This window comes from Hyperoodon ampullatus (assembly GCF_949752795.1).
Source record: "Hyperoodon ampullatus genome assembly, chromosome: X".
NCBI classification, from domain to species: Eukaryota; Metazoa; Chordata; class Mammalia; order Artiodactyla; family Ziphiidae; genus Hyperoodon; species Hyperoodon ampullatus.
Genome location: NC_136913.1, coordinates 131,578,895 through 131,591,644, shown reverse-complemented (window position 1 = coordinate 131,591,644; position 12,750 = coordinate 131,578,895). Strand labels below are relative to the sequence as shown.

Here is a 12,750-nt window from a genome sequence, read left to right as displayed (position 1 = left end):
CAGAGCTAACATGTCACATTGTGATGCAGTTCAATTTATCATTTCTTCTTTAATGGACCATGCTTTTCATATTGCATCCCCAAACTCATCACCAAGCCCAAGGTAAGACAGATTTTCTCCTATGTTTTCTTCTAGAAGTTTGGCATTTTACATTTAGGTCTCTGATCCACTTTGCGTTCATTTTTCTGTAAGGCATCCCCTGAAAGGATTTTGAAAAGCTCTGTATCCACCACCATCTAACACACACACATGTGTTTTTCGAAGTTGACATCTACAGTATCTCAATGGATGTTTCAACAGTCGGCAAGGGTGTCATTTCCAGTGTATTGTAAATACTGATTTAAAACAAAAACTGTGAGATCACTTTTTACACTTCCACTTCCTAATTTTGATGCCACAGGCTCACTTTGGAAGTGGATCCTTTTCCTCCTGCCTCCACTTTCCATCTGCTGCCCCCCAGAGCAGTCTCCTTTGCTGTCCTTCTCCACGTGGGAAGCCTTTTATTACTCATGCATCATCGTACTTCTCTAAAACACCAATTACCTTTCTTGTTAGGACCTGTAACCACAGGGCAGTGGATTAGACATGTGGATGCATAATTATGAAACAAGCAAGTAAGATGGGGCTTTGGTTTATGTCAATTTGTCCAAGTGTCCATAAACAAATAGGACTTACTGCCGGCATGAGATGGGGTTCACTGTCAGTTCCATTCCTATTTTTTTTTCTCTTTTAGATGTAGAATCTAGGAAACCCTGTTCACAGATTTGAGCAGTTGGGAGTGGGGCCCATGCTTCCGAGTGCTGAGGCCCCTGGAGCCTTCTCGAGGGAAGTGGGAGGGGCGGTTGGGAAAGGGAACCTGAGGGGGCCTTCTCAGACCCGCAATTTTGAACAGACGACATGTAGGAGCTGAGGTCTGGAGAGATGATTTTTAAAAACCTTTGCCTGCCCCGTGGACACTCTTGAAGACTTTGTGTCAGACCGGGGGCCTATAGACCCCTGCAAAGATAGATTCAGCAGGTTACTCCCGGGCCCTGAGATTCCATGGAGCCCCTACAACAATGGCCTGTGTGGATGTGCTCTTGGCAACAGCCAGGACACCTGTTGCCCCCATCCTTGGTGGGACCTAGACCCCCTGGGAGGGGCGCCAGAACCGAGATGAGACTGGATGGGACAAATCCACTAATCGTTGGATGAAGGATTGGATTCATTCACCAAGCACTTATTTCCTGAGTGATTCTCCTGGGCCAGGTTGACAGAGACACTCTCTGGGAGTGGATGCTTTGCTGAGGAAGACAAGCCAAAGAAGGTGATTTTGCAGAGATGCATGCTCTTCAGACAGGGCAGGTGGGGTGATTACTATATAGAATGTGTTGGAGGGGGACAGCTGAGGCCTCTTTGAGGAGGTGACATTTGAGCTGAGACCTGATGGAGTGAGGGAGCAAGCCAAACAGTTACCTGAGTGAAGAGTGTTCCAGGCAGAGAGGCAGCGAGTGCAAAGGCCCTGGGGCGGGTGCATGTGTGGTGTGCTTGAGGACCAGTTAAGAAGCCAGTGTGGCTGGAGCTGCTTGAGCAAGGGGTGGGGGGGAGTGGGTGGAGAGGGGCCAAAGCAGTGATGGGGAAGAGAGACCAATCACGCAGAGCTCTTAGGCTCCTGTAAGGACTCATGCTTTGGTTTGGAGTGACATGAAGAGCCGTGGGAGGGTTTGGAGCTCAGGGGTGACATGATATCAATAAAAGGAATGCTCTGGCTGCTCGGTGGGGAAGAAGCTGCCGGTTGGAGAGGTTAAGGGTGCAGGCAGAGGGCAGGGGGAGCCCAGCAAGGAGGCTGTTGCTGTCCTCCAAGTGATTGCTGATGGGGGCTCAGGCCAAGGTGGCAGAAGTGGCAGTGGCAGGGCTGGGGCTAGGGAAGGAGACTGTTTTAGGTCAAGTGGCCTGGATGCCCTGTCTGCGGAGAGGACATTAGAGCAGAGACCCGAAGGCACCCAGAGAGCCAGGTCAACATGTGGGTGGAGACTTCTGTGTGGAGGACACTGGTGGTGCAAAGGCCCTGGGGCCGGCCCAGTCAGGCTGCCGGGCGGAGCCGGAGCCGGGGGGAACCCGCACGAATGACAAAGGAGGGAGGCGGGGGCGGCAGGCGCCATCCGATTGCCTTACAAGGCGCCCTGCAGTGCCGCGGCCGCGCTCGGCCACCGCGTGCTCGGCCGCCAGCGGGCGGCGGGGGCGCGCGCGGAGGGGGGCGGGGCCGCCGGGGCGAGGGCGGGGGGCTCGGCGCGGTGGTTACTGCGCTAGGCGACGCTGCGGCTTCGCTTCGGCTCCAGGTCCGCACCCGGCGCTCCGGGGCGCGGGCGCGCGCTGGCGGGGGCGTGCAGTGTCCCGGGCCACAGCAGGCCCCGCGCACACCTGTCACGCCCGGCGCGCCCCCGGCCGGCACGCACGCGGCCCACGCAGCTCGGGACGCGGGAGGCCCGGGCTGCCGAGTCCCTCCCGCCGCGAGGCGCCGAGGGCTGCGCTGAGCCGGGTGGCCGCGTGGGTGGCCGTGGCGGGCGGCTGTGCGCGGGGGTCGCAGGTGCATCTCGGGCGGGTCGGTGGCCTGGGGGGCGCGTGCCTGTGGGCGCTGGGCCGTGGGTGGCAGGTCTAGGCTTGGGGGCGGCCGGGGGCGCCTCTGGGCGCTGCGGATGTGGGTGAGCCTGGAGGGGCCCGGGGGGGGGGGCACGGAGCCTTCTGGAAGGCGGCCAATCGCGGCTGACTAGGTTGTGTGGGGGCGGAGAGGGGGTCTCTGGGCGCTGATCGTCGTCGGGGTGCCAGGTTGCGGGGCGTCGGATCGTGGCCGTATCTGGGAGGGGGAGGAGTTTATGCGGCGGCCTCGCTGGAGGTGTCCACCTGGGAGTGCGGACCTGGACAGTGGGGGAGGGGCGAGATATAACGGGCTGGGGGAGGGTGTGTGGGACCTGTGTTCCTGAGTGGGGCTGTGGCTGAGGGTGGCTGAGGCACTGCCGGATCTGGGCTTTGGGGGACGGGGCTGCCCCTCGCCCAGGGAGCTTCCCTCCACCTCTCCCTGCACCCCCAGACATGCTGCTGCTCAAGAAGCAGACGGAGGACATCAGCAGCGTCTATGAGATCCGGGAGAAGCTCGGCTCGTGAGTGCGTGTGTGTGTGTGCGTGTGTGTGTGTGTGTGTGTGCGCACGCGCGTGAGTGAGAGTGAGTGTGTGTATTTGTGTGGGGGGATGGGTGGCATGGGACGGGGAGGGCTTCCCCATCTCCTTCGGCTAAGGGGGCCCTTCTCCCTCCCCGCCTCTGCTCTCGCGCCCCGCCCTCCTCCTCACCTTTCTCCTCCCTTCCTGCCTCCCCCTCTGCCGCAGGGGCGCTTTCTCCGAGGTGGTGCTGGCCCAGGAGCGGGGCTCCTCACACCTTGTCGCCCTCAAGTGCATCCCCAAGAAGGCCCTTCGAGGCAAGGAGGCCCTGGTGGAGAACGAGATCGCGGTGCTCCGCAGGTGTGCGCCCCGCACTGGCTGGGAGCCTCCTGGGGTGGAGCGCCCTGCCTCCTCCGTGTCCCCAGAAAGGCCTGGCCGGGGCTCTGCCTTGCTGGACCGGCAGGGGCGGCCCGTGGTAGGGTAGGGGGCAGGGGCGGGAGGAAGAGAAGAGGGTGAAGGGCTTCCCTGGGGGTCCAGAGGGGGCCGTGGCGGCCCGTAAGGGGCTTTTTCTTGCTGTTGCAGGGTCAGCCACCCCAACATCGTGGCTCTGGAGGACGTCCACGAGAGCCCTTCCCACCTCTATCTGGCCATGGAGCTGTGAGGAGGGCGGGGTCAGGCGGGGGTGGGTGGGGCCGGGGGCCGGGTCAGCTGAGCCCCTGCTCCCCCCAGGGTGACAGGGGGCGAGCTGTTCGATCGCATCATGGAGCGCGGCTCGTACACGGAAAAGGACGCCAGCCACCTGGTGGGCCAGGTCCTTGGTGCGGTCTCCTACCTGCACAGCCTGGGCATCGTGCACCGAGACCTCAAGGTACCTGCCCTCCTGCCCGCCCACCCAGGCCTTGCCCCGAGTCCCTATGCACCACGGGTCTGGGGGGCTTGAGGGCGCCCAGCCCCGGGGACCACGCCAGGGCTGACCCGGTGTTCTCTCTGGCACCTGTGTGTCACAGCCTGAAAACCTCCTCTATGCCACGCCCTTCGAGGACTCCAAGATCATGGTCTCTGACTTTGGCCTCTCCAAAATCCAGGCTGGCAACATGCTAGGCACCGCCTGTGGGACCCCGGGCTATGTGGGTAAGTGAGGGGGGTGCCCCGAGGCTCGCCGGGGGCCTGGGGGCCGGGGGACCCTGTGGGAGCCGAGGTGCCAGGGGCAGGGCAGGCGGTGGGCCGCTCCTGGGGTACACTAGGCTGAGCCCGGCAGCACTGAAGGCGTGGTGTGCGTGTGCGCGGGTGTGCGTCTGTCTGTCTCTGGCCCCCAGCCCCGGAGCTCTTGGAGCAGAAACCCTACGGGAAGGCCGTAGATGTGTGGGCCCTGGGTGTCATCTCCTACATCCTGTGAGTGACCACTGGGAAGGCTCTTCTTCTGCCTGCCTGCCCCCTGCTGGGTTGGGGAGGTTTGGACAGCCGGGTGATTCATCTGTGGGTGCCAGGCTGTGTGGGTACCCCCCCTTCTACGATGAGAGCGACCCCGAACTCTTCAGCCAGATCCTGAGGGCCAGCTACGAGTTTGACTCTCCCTTTTGGGATGACATCTCAGAATCAGGTGAACTTGAGGCTGACCCCAAGCTCAGGGAGTGGGGAGGGACGCGGGGCCGTGGGGATAGGGCGGGCTGACCTGGTTTCCCTGTCCCAGCCAAAGACTTCATCCGGCACCTTTTGGAGCGAGATCCCCAGAAAAGGTTCACCTGCCAGCAGGCCTTACAGCATCTTTGGTGAGCGGGACCCCTGCTGAGCTGTCCTCGGACCAGAGGGTCCACACCCTCAGAGACCCCCACCCCTCACTGACCTTTGGCCTCGCCCTAGGATCTCCGGGGATACAGCCTTTGACAAGGACATCCTGGGCTCAGTCAGTGAGCAGATCCAGAAGAATTTTGCCCGGACCCACTGGAAGGTCAGTGTGGGGAGGGGCCTGGGGACCCGGCTCAAGGCTGCCCGCCCCGTCCGTCAGCCTCAGGAGGATGGTCTGGGCCGCCGGTGGTCTTTATGGTCCTTGAAGTCTTGGGACCAGGGTCGGGACATGGCCTGACACCCCTCTCTCCCTGCAGCGAGCGTTCAATGCCACCTCCTTCCTGCGCCACATCCGCAAGCTGGGGCAGAGCCCGGAGGGTGAGGACGCCTCGGGACGGAGGGTGTTGAGCCACAGCCACCCGGGCCTCCACACTGGCCAGCCCCCCAAGTGGTGACACCCAGGTGTGTGGGGGTGAGCCCTGCACCCACTGGGAGCTGGCTCCTTGCTGAGCTCAGGGGGTGGCAGGCCCCATGTGGCCAAGATCTCAGCAGGGTGGACCCCACAGAGTAGCGGGCTGAGGGCAGAGAGCACAGACAGAGGGGAGGAGCCGGGGTCCCCAAGAAGTGGATGAGACAGAGAGGTGGGGGGCAGGCCGTGCCGCTGGCAGGGACCGTGAGGGTTCTCGAGGGGCCTGGTGCCAAGACCCAGTGAGCACCTCTGCTGAGAGCCTGGGCTGGGAGCAGGGGGCGCAGGGCAGGCCAGGGGCGCCTCCTGACTGCCCCCTTCCCTGTGCTTCTCTCTTCTTCTCCACCCCAGGCTGAGCGCACGGACCCTCAGACTCCCTTCCAATGGACCCTTTCAGCCCTCCCCCACCTCCCCCTCCCGCCCCGGGGCACCTCTGCGGTAGAGCTTGAGCCCTGTGGGTGTGGAGCAGGGTACTGGGGTGGGCACTGTTGGGGCGCGTCCACAGACTTCCCTCCCCGTCCCTGCCACACCCCGTCTAGAAACCAAGAGGCCCAGGGGCTGTCCTTCCCGTGCTGTTCTGTGCTTTGCTGACTGTGGGTGGTCCTGCTTGTGTCGTGGCCCTCCAGCCTCCCTCCAGCCTTCCCCAAATCAATAAAGACAGACAGAGCAATGGGCAGTGGTGAGCTGGGGCGAGGGATGAGGGCTGGGAAGGAAACCAAGGAGGCAGGCCACCTCGCCCGTCACCACCCGAACTTCTGCTCCCCCCATCACAGCAGACAAGCTCCGGGTTGTCCAAGAACTTCCTGTCCCCACTCCCCGACGTGCCGGCAAGAGGCAGCCGAGCCGGCCAGCTCTGCCACCCTCGAGGTTGGCCTGCATGTGGCTCTGGGGCCCTGGGCCGGGCTCAGGGGCAAGTGGAGGCCCGGGTGCTGTAGCCGGGAGGGCAACCAGAGTTCCGGGCTGTCTTCACCCCCCCTCCCCCCCTCCCCCGGCCCCGTCTCCCTTCCTTCCCCTGCTTCCCCTGGCCGTGGCCGGACAGAGCATTCCCGGGGCACGCCTTGCACCGGAAGGCTCTGCAGCCCCTGTCTCTGAGGCTGGAGGAGGGGCCCCTCGGCCAGGAGAGGGCGCTGCTGGAGCCTCAACCCCTGTGCTGGGTCCTGGCTTTGGCACCGCTGGGCTCCAGGCCCTGGGGCACCTGGGCTGGGTGGGTCGTGGCTTCCGGTGTGAAGAACGGTGGCTGGTCTTCTGGTCTGTGCAGCCCCTGCCCCTCACACCCCCATTCTGGATCGGGTAGGGCTCCAGAGCCCGGCCTTGCTGGGCCCCAGGCCTTTACTGGCTCCGCTCGGCCTTTGTCCCGCGCCCATGAGGGGAAGGCTCCCAGTCAGGGCAGAAGGAGCACCCTCAGGGTTCTGGCTGAGCTGGCCACCCCTTTGTCCCACCGTCAACCCTGCCCACTGGCCCCTGCCAGCCTGCATCGCAGAGCCTGCTGGAGAAGACACTTCTCCACGTCGACCTTTGGGAGCTGAAGGGAGACGGCGAGGCCCAGAGCAGGGCTGGCCTGGGTCTCGGGGGTGGGGCTGGAGCAGGGGCCGGGCTTCCACCGAGGAGGGTAGCCACGCACAAGTCCCTCTCTGGAGTTCTCCTCCTCCCAGCATCCTCCCACCCCCTTCCATGCACAGCCGCGCAGGCCCCTGAGCCCGGGGCAAGTCCCGAGGGGTAGGCAGCTTCCCCCTCTGTCCCCACGGCCAATTCTAGGCCATCCTTTGCTCTAGGCTTTTGTGTCATACAATGCGGTCCCACCACGCCAGCTCCCCTTTCTCTGTCCATAGCCCTGGGGACCTCAGGCTGCCATAACCTTGGCCGGGTCTCTACAGCTTGGCCTCTTCACCTCCAATGACCTGTCCTGCCTCCCCTTAGCCCCCCACTTGGGGCCTTGTCATCTCCTGTCCTGCCACCTCAGACGTCCCCTTCTCTGGCTCTCCTCCCCTCTTTTGGTTGTTCACGTTGGCCTCCCAGCACACTCACGTTTTCTCGCTTTGCCATCAAGACTGATTGGGCCTCTACTCTGTGCCAGGCGCTGAGCCCAGCGGCCAAGGTGCCCACCGTCATGGAGGAAGTCCTGCAGTGGAGGCAGTGGGCTTACTCAGGTGGCGGGAACGATCCGCCCGGGGAAGGTAGCAGCTGGCTGCTCAGGGAGGCCTGAGCAGGAGCACCAGAGCCAGCCTTCCAGAAGGAATCACACTCCTTTGGAGACAGCCAGCTCTTCCAGCCCAGGCTGCAGCCACATCCTCGCTGCGGAGTCAGAGTCGGGCCCCAGCTCCAGCCGCAGTGACACAGGGTGCAATTTGACCTTCCGCCAGCAGGAGGCGCCACAGTCACATTTTTCCACGTCCCTCAGCCACCTGTTGATCCTTCAGCACCTGGGGCAGCTGCTCAAAACCATTTCTCCTCCACCCCCCCACCCAAAATCTTGCCCCAGGGAGAGGCCTACCCTGCCCATCTGGGAGCAGGGAGACGGGGGACCCCCAGGTCGGGCAGTGGCGTCACCGTTCATCCCTCTGAGCCCTTCCCATCTGGGGGCGGGGGCAGTTTGCGAGAAGAAAGCTTTGGGTGACCCAGGCCGTGGGAGCATTTCGGGCTCAGGGAAGAGCAGGTGCTCAGGTACTGAGGCTGCCCTGGAGGGACGGGTCAGACTGGAGCCCGGTGAGGTGAGAGCTGGGCCTTAGTCTCTGAGCTGCGATGAGCCGCTGGTGGGGTGGGAGCCCGAGAGCGCCCTTGTCCGGGCTGGGGAGGTGCTGAGCTGCTGTGAGTCTGGAGCCGGGGCCAGAGGACTGGCCTTCCCAGGTGTCAGGGACCAGACTGGATTTGAGGGGGGAGCCCCTGTGGGCGTCACGAGACGAAGCTGTCTCTCTCATTCTGGGCCACACAGGGTGGGTCACACGCTCTGTCCTGGAGCGAATCTGTGGGTGTCAGAAGGGTTAGCTCAGTGGTGAGTCTTTTTAAAAATGTTTTGGCTGCGCCGCCTGGCATGCAGAATCTTAGTTCCCAGACCATGGATTGAAACCCTGCCCCCTGCAGTGGAAGCTCGGAGTCTTAACCACTGCACCGCCAGGGAAGTCCCAGTGGTGAGTCTTTATTGAGCACTTACTGTGTGCCAGGCACCCGTATTAACTCCAACCTCGACTATGAGGTAGCGACTCTCATCATCATCATCCCCACTTTGGATACTGGGAGGCGGGGGCATAGAGGCCGCATAACTGAGCAGCCTTGGGCTCTACCTCCTGCCGGTCTCTGTGTAAGTGAGGAGGGCTCACTGGGAACATGAAGGTCATGTGGGGACTTGGGGAGAAGGCAGGGGAGCTCTTCTCCACCCTTCTCTTGGTGAGCGCAAACTGGGCTGGGTGAGGGGCACCCTGGATTTGAGTTTCAGCCTTGCAGGTGGTTTTGTAGCCTTTAACACTCCCTGTGCCTCTAGCTCATTGAGTCAATTCCCTGTGAAATGGGAACCTGGGTGATGGGGCAAACCCCTCTGGAGTTCAGTGTGAGGGCCTGGGCTGACAACAGGGGCACGTCTGGGGGCCATGTCGGAGGGCAAGGTGAGAGAGATGTGCTGACGGAGGGAGCTGAAGAGGGACTGGAAGGATGGACGTTGGTCATGGTGGACTGAGCAGGGGGGCTGTGAGGGAGTCTAGGAGAGAAGCAGGCCTATTCAGGGCCCATGGCAGCCATGTTCTCCACCCAACCCCACCTCTGCCCAGGCACCCCTGTCTCCATCCCCGTCTCTTCAGGTGGGCAAGACACGAAGTACGGAGTGTTTGGGAAAAAACCGAATAACCCGATTTGGTTGACTGAAGGTTGTTGGGACAAGTGGTTAGAGATTGCCCAGAAAAATGAACTTTCTCAACAGGGCACTGAGGAGCCACTGGAGGGCTGTAGGGAGGATGGTGGCAAGATGAGATTTTTGCTTTAAGACAGTTTTCAAGAATTTTTCAACCCTATCTGGCCCCTCTTGATAAATATAAAAATCTCATCTCTAGATGCCGCCCCACCCAAGCCCCATGGAGATTTCAATAGTTCCCCTCATGCCAGGGAGCCCAGCCTGCCTCAAGTGATGTCCTGAGTAGAGGCCCAGTTGTTTTTTTCTCAGTTTATCCTTCTAGTTCTTTCAATTATTGCCTTATGTATTTTTAAGTTAGGTTATTAAGTGAAGATGAGTTTAGGATTGCTACGTATTTCGTATGTTGCACATTTGGTCAAAATGGAGCAACATGCATTAATACTAGTAATGCTTTTGCCTTACAGTCGACTTATACAGTGACAGTAGCATAGCAACTATATCTTTCTTTTGGTGAATACTTGTCTGGCATATCTTGTTCAATTCTTCTTTCAAACTTAAATTTTTTTACTGAGATATAATTCACACGCCATAAACCTCACCCTTTAAAATGTACAATTTATTGTTGTTTTGGTATACAGGTGTCCCTGACTTACAATGGTTTGACTTACGATTTTTCGACTTTTACGATGGTGCGAAAGCAATACGCATTCAGTAGAAACTGTGCTTCGGATTTTGATCTTTTTCCGGGTTAGCAATATGTGGTGCAGCCCTCTCTCATGATGCTGGGCAGTGGCAGCCACCCGAAGCTCCCACTCAGCCACTTGATCACGAGGGTAAACAATGGATACACTTATGACCATTCTATACCCAGACAGCCATTTTGTTTTTCACTTTCAGTACAGTATTCAAGTACATGACATATTCAACACTTTATTATAAAATAGGCTTTGTGTTAGATGATTTTGTCAAACTGTAGGCTAATATGACTGTTCTGAGCATACTGAAGGTAGGCTAAGCTAAGCTATGATGTTTGGTAAGTTAAGTGTATTACATGCATTTTCGACTTAGGATATTTTCAACTTATGATGGGTTTATTGGGATGTAACCCCATCAGAAGTTGAGGAAGATCTGTGTTTACAGTTTATGTCATCACGATCTAATTCCAGAATATTTTCATCACCCCAAAGGAAAACCCTGTACCCGTTAGCGGTAACTCCCCATCCGGCCTCCATCCTGCAGCCCCTGGCAACCACTAATCTACCTTCTGTCTCTGTGGACTTCCCTATTCTGCTATTTTACATAAATGGAATCACAATATGTGGCTCTTTGTGTTTGGCTTATTTCATTAAGCATAATGTTTTCAAGGTTCATCCATGTTGTAGCATGTATCAGTACTTCATTTTTATAGCTGAACAATGTTCCATTGTATGCATAGACCATGTTCTATCTATCCATGCATCCATTGATGGACATTTGGGTTGTTTCCACCTTTTGGCTATTGTGAATAATGCTGCTATGATTATTTCTGTGCAAGTTTTTGTGTGGACATACGTTTTCAGTTGCATTATTTGATAGAATTCACCAGTGAAGACTTCTGGGTTTGGATTTTCTTTGTGGGAAGATTTTCAATTACTAATTCAACCTATTTGCTTGTCATAAGTCTGTTCAGATTTTCTATTTCTTTTAAAGTCAATTGTGGTCATTTTTGTCTTTCCAGGAGTTTGTCCATTTCATCTGAATTGTCTAATTTGTTGGCATAAACTTGTTCAAAACATTGCCTTATAACCCTTAACATTTTTATTTTATTTTTATTTTTTTTTATTTTTATTTTTTTAATTTTTTTTTTGCGGTATGCGGGCCTCTCACTGTTGTGGCCTCTCCCGTTGCAGAGCACAGGCTCCGGACGTGCAGGCTCAGCGGCCATGGCTCACGGGCCCAGCCTCTCCGCGGCATGTGGGATCTTCCTGGACCGGGGCACAAACCCGTGTCCCCCGCATCGGCAGGCGGACTCCCAACCACTGCGCCACCAGGGAAGCCCAACCCTTAACATTTTTATAGGTCAGTAGTAATGTCCCTCTTTTCATTCTTTTTTTAAAAAAATAAATTTATTTATTTATGGCTGCGTTGGGTCTTTGTTGCTGTGCGCGGGCTTCCTCTAGTTGTGGCGAGAGGAGCCTACTCTTCGTTGCGGTGCGCGGGCTTCTCATTGCGGTGGCTTCTCTTGTTGTGGAGCACGGGCTCTAGGCACTCGGGCTCAGTAGTTGTGACTTGCGGGCTCTAGAATGCAGGTTCAGTAGTTGTGGCGCACGGGCTTAGTTGCTCCGCAGTATGTGGGATCTTCCCGGACCAGGGCTCGAACCTGTGTCCCCTGCATTGGCAGACGGATTCTTAACCACTGCACAACCAAGGAAGTCCCCTCATTTCATTCTTGATCTTGGTAATCTTTTTTTTTTTTTTGACCGTGCTGTGCAGCTTGTGGGGTCTTAGTTCCCCAGCCAGGGATTGAACCCGGGCCCATGTCAGTGAAAGCACTGAGTCCTAACCACTGGACCGCCAGAGAATTCCCAGGTAATCTTTTTTTCTTTCTTTTGTTTTTTTTTTTTTACAGTATTATTATTTTTAAATTTTATTTATTTATTTATTTATTTACTTACTTACTTATTTTTGCGTTACGCGGGCCTCTCACTGTTGTGGCCTCTCCCGTTGCGGAGCACAGGCTCCGGCCGTGCAGGCTCAGTGGCCATGGCTCACGGGCCCAGCTGCTCCGCGGCATGTGGGATCCTCCCGGACTGGGGCATGAACCCGCGTACCCTGCATCGGCAGGCGGACTCTCAACCACTGAGCCACCAGGGAAGCCCTATTTTATTTATTTATTTTTGGCTGCGTTGGGTCTTTGTTGCTGTACGAGGGCTTTCTCTAGGTGTGGCGAGTGGGGGCTACCCTTCGTTGCGGTGCGCGGGCTTCTCACTGTGGTGGTGTCTCTTGTTGTGGAGCACGGGCTCTAGGCCTGCGGGCTCAGTAGTTGTGGCTTGTGGGCTCTAGAGCACAGGCTCAGTAGTTGTGGTGCATGGGCTTAGTTGCTCCACGGCATGTGGGATCTTCCTGGACCAGGGCTCGAACCTGTGTCCCTTGCATTGGCAGGTGGATTCTTAACCACTGTAGTGCCACCAGGGAAGTCCCCTCTTTTCATTCTTGATCTTGGTAATCTTTTTTTTTGGCTGTGTTGTGCAGTTTGTGGAGTCTTAGTTCCTGTACCAGGGATTGAGCCTTGGCCCACGGCAGTGAAAGCACTGAGTCCCAACCACTGGACCGCCAGGGAAAAGAACAGGTAATCTTTTTTTCTTGATCAGTCTAAGTAAGATCAACTTTGCTGGTCTTTTCAAAGAACCAACTTTTCACTGATCTTCTGTATTCGTTTTCTGTTTTCTATTTCATTCATTTCTGCACTAATCTTCCATCTGCTTGCTTTGCATTTAGTTTGCTTTTCTTTTTCTAGTTTATTAAGGTATATCATTTGGCCATTGATTTG

The 12,750-nt window shown here is 57.4% G+C and overlaps 1 protein-coding gene across 1 annotated transcript; it reads left to right on the top strand.

The window, feature by feature from the left end:
- Window positions 1-3,069: 3,069 nt before the first annotated feature.
- Window positions 3,070-5,372, top strand: PNCK (pregnancy up-regulated nonubiquitous CaM kinase; the record flags this gene model as incomplete). Its single annotated transcript, XM_079727442.1, has 10 exons — window positions 3,070-3,137; window positions 3,361-3,492; window positions 3,715-3,789; window positions 3,862-4,000; window positions 4,140-4,263; window positions 4,449-4,524; window positions 4,620-4,732; window positions 4,823-4,901; window positions 4,993-5,080; window positions 5,235-5,372. 10 exons carry the CDS (start codon window positions 3,070-3,072, stop codon window positions 5,370-5,372), a joined length of 1,032 nt encoding a protein of 343 aa, XP_079583568.1.
- Window positions 5,373-12,750: the final 7,378 nt, after the last annotated feature.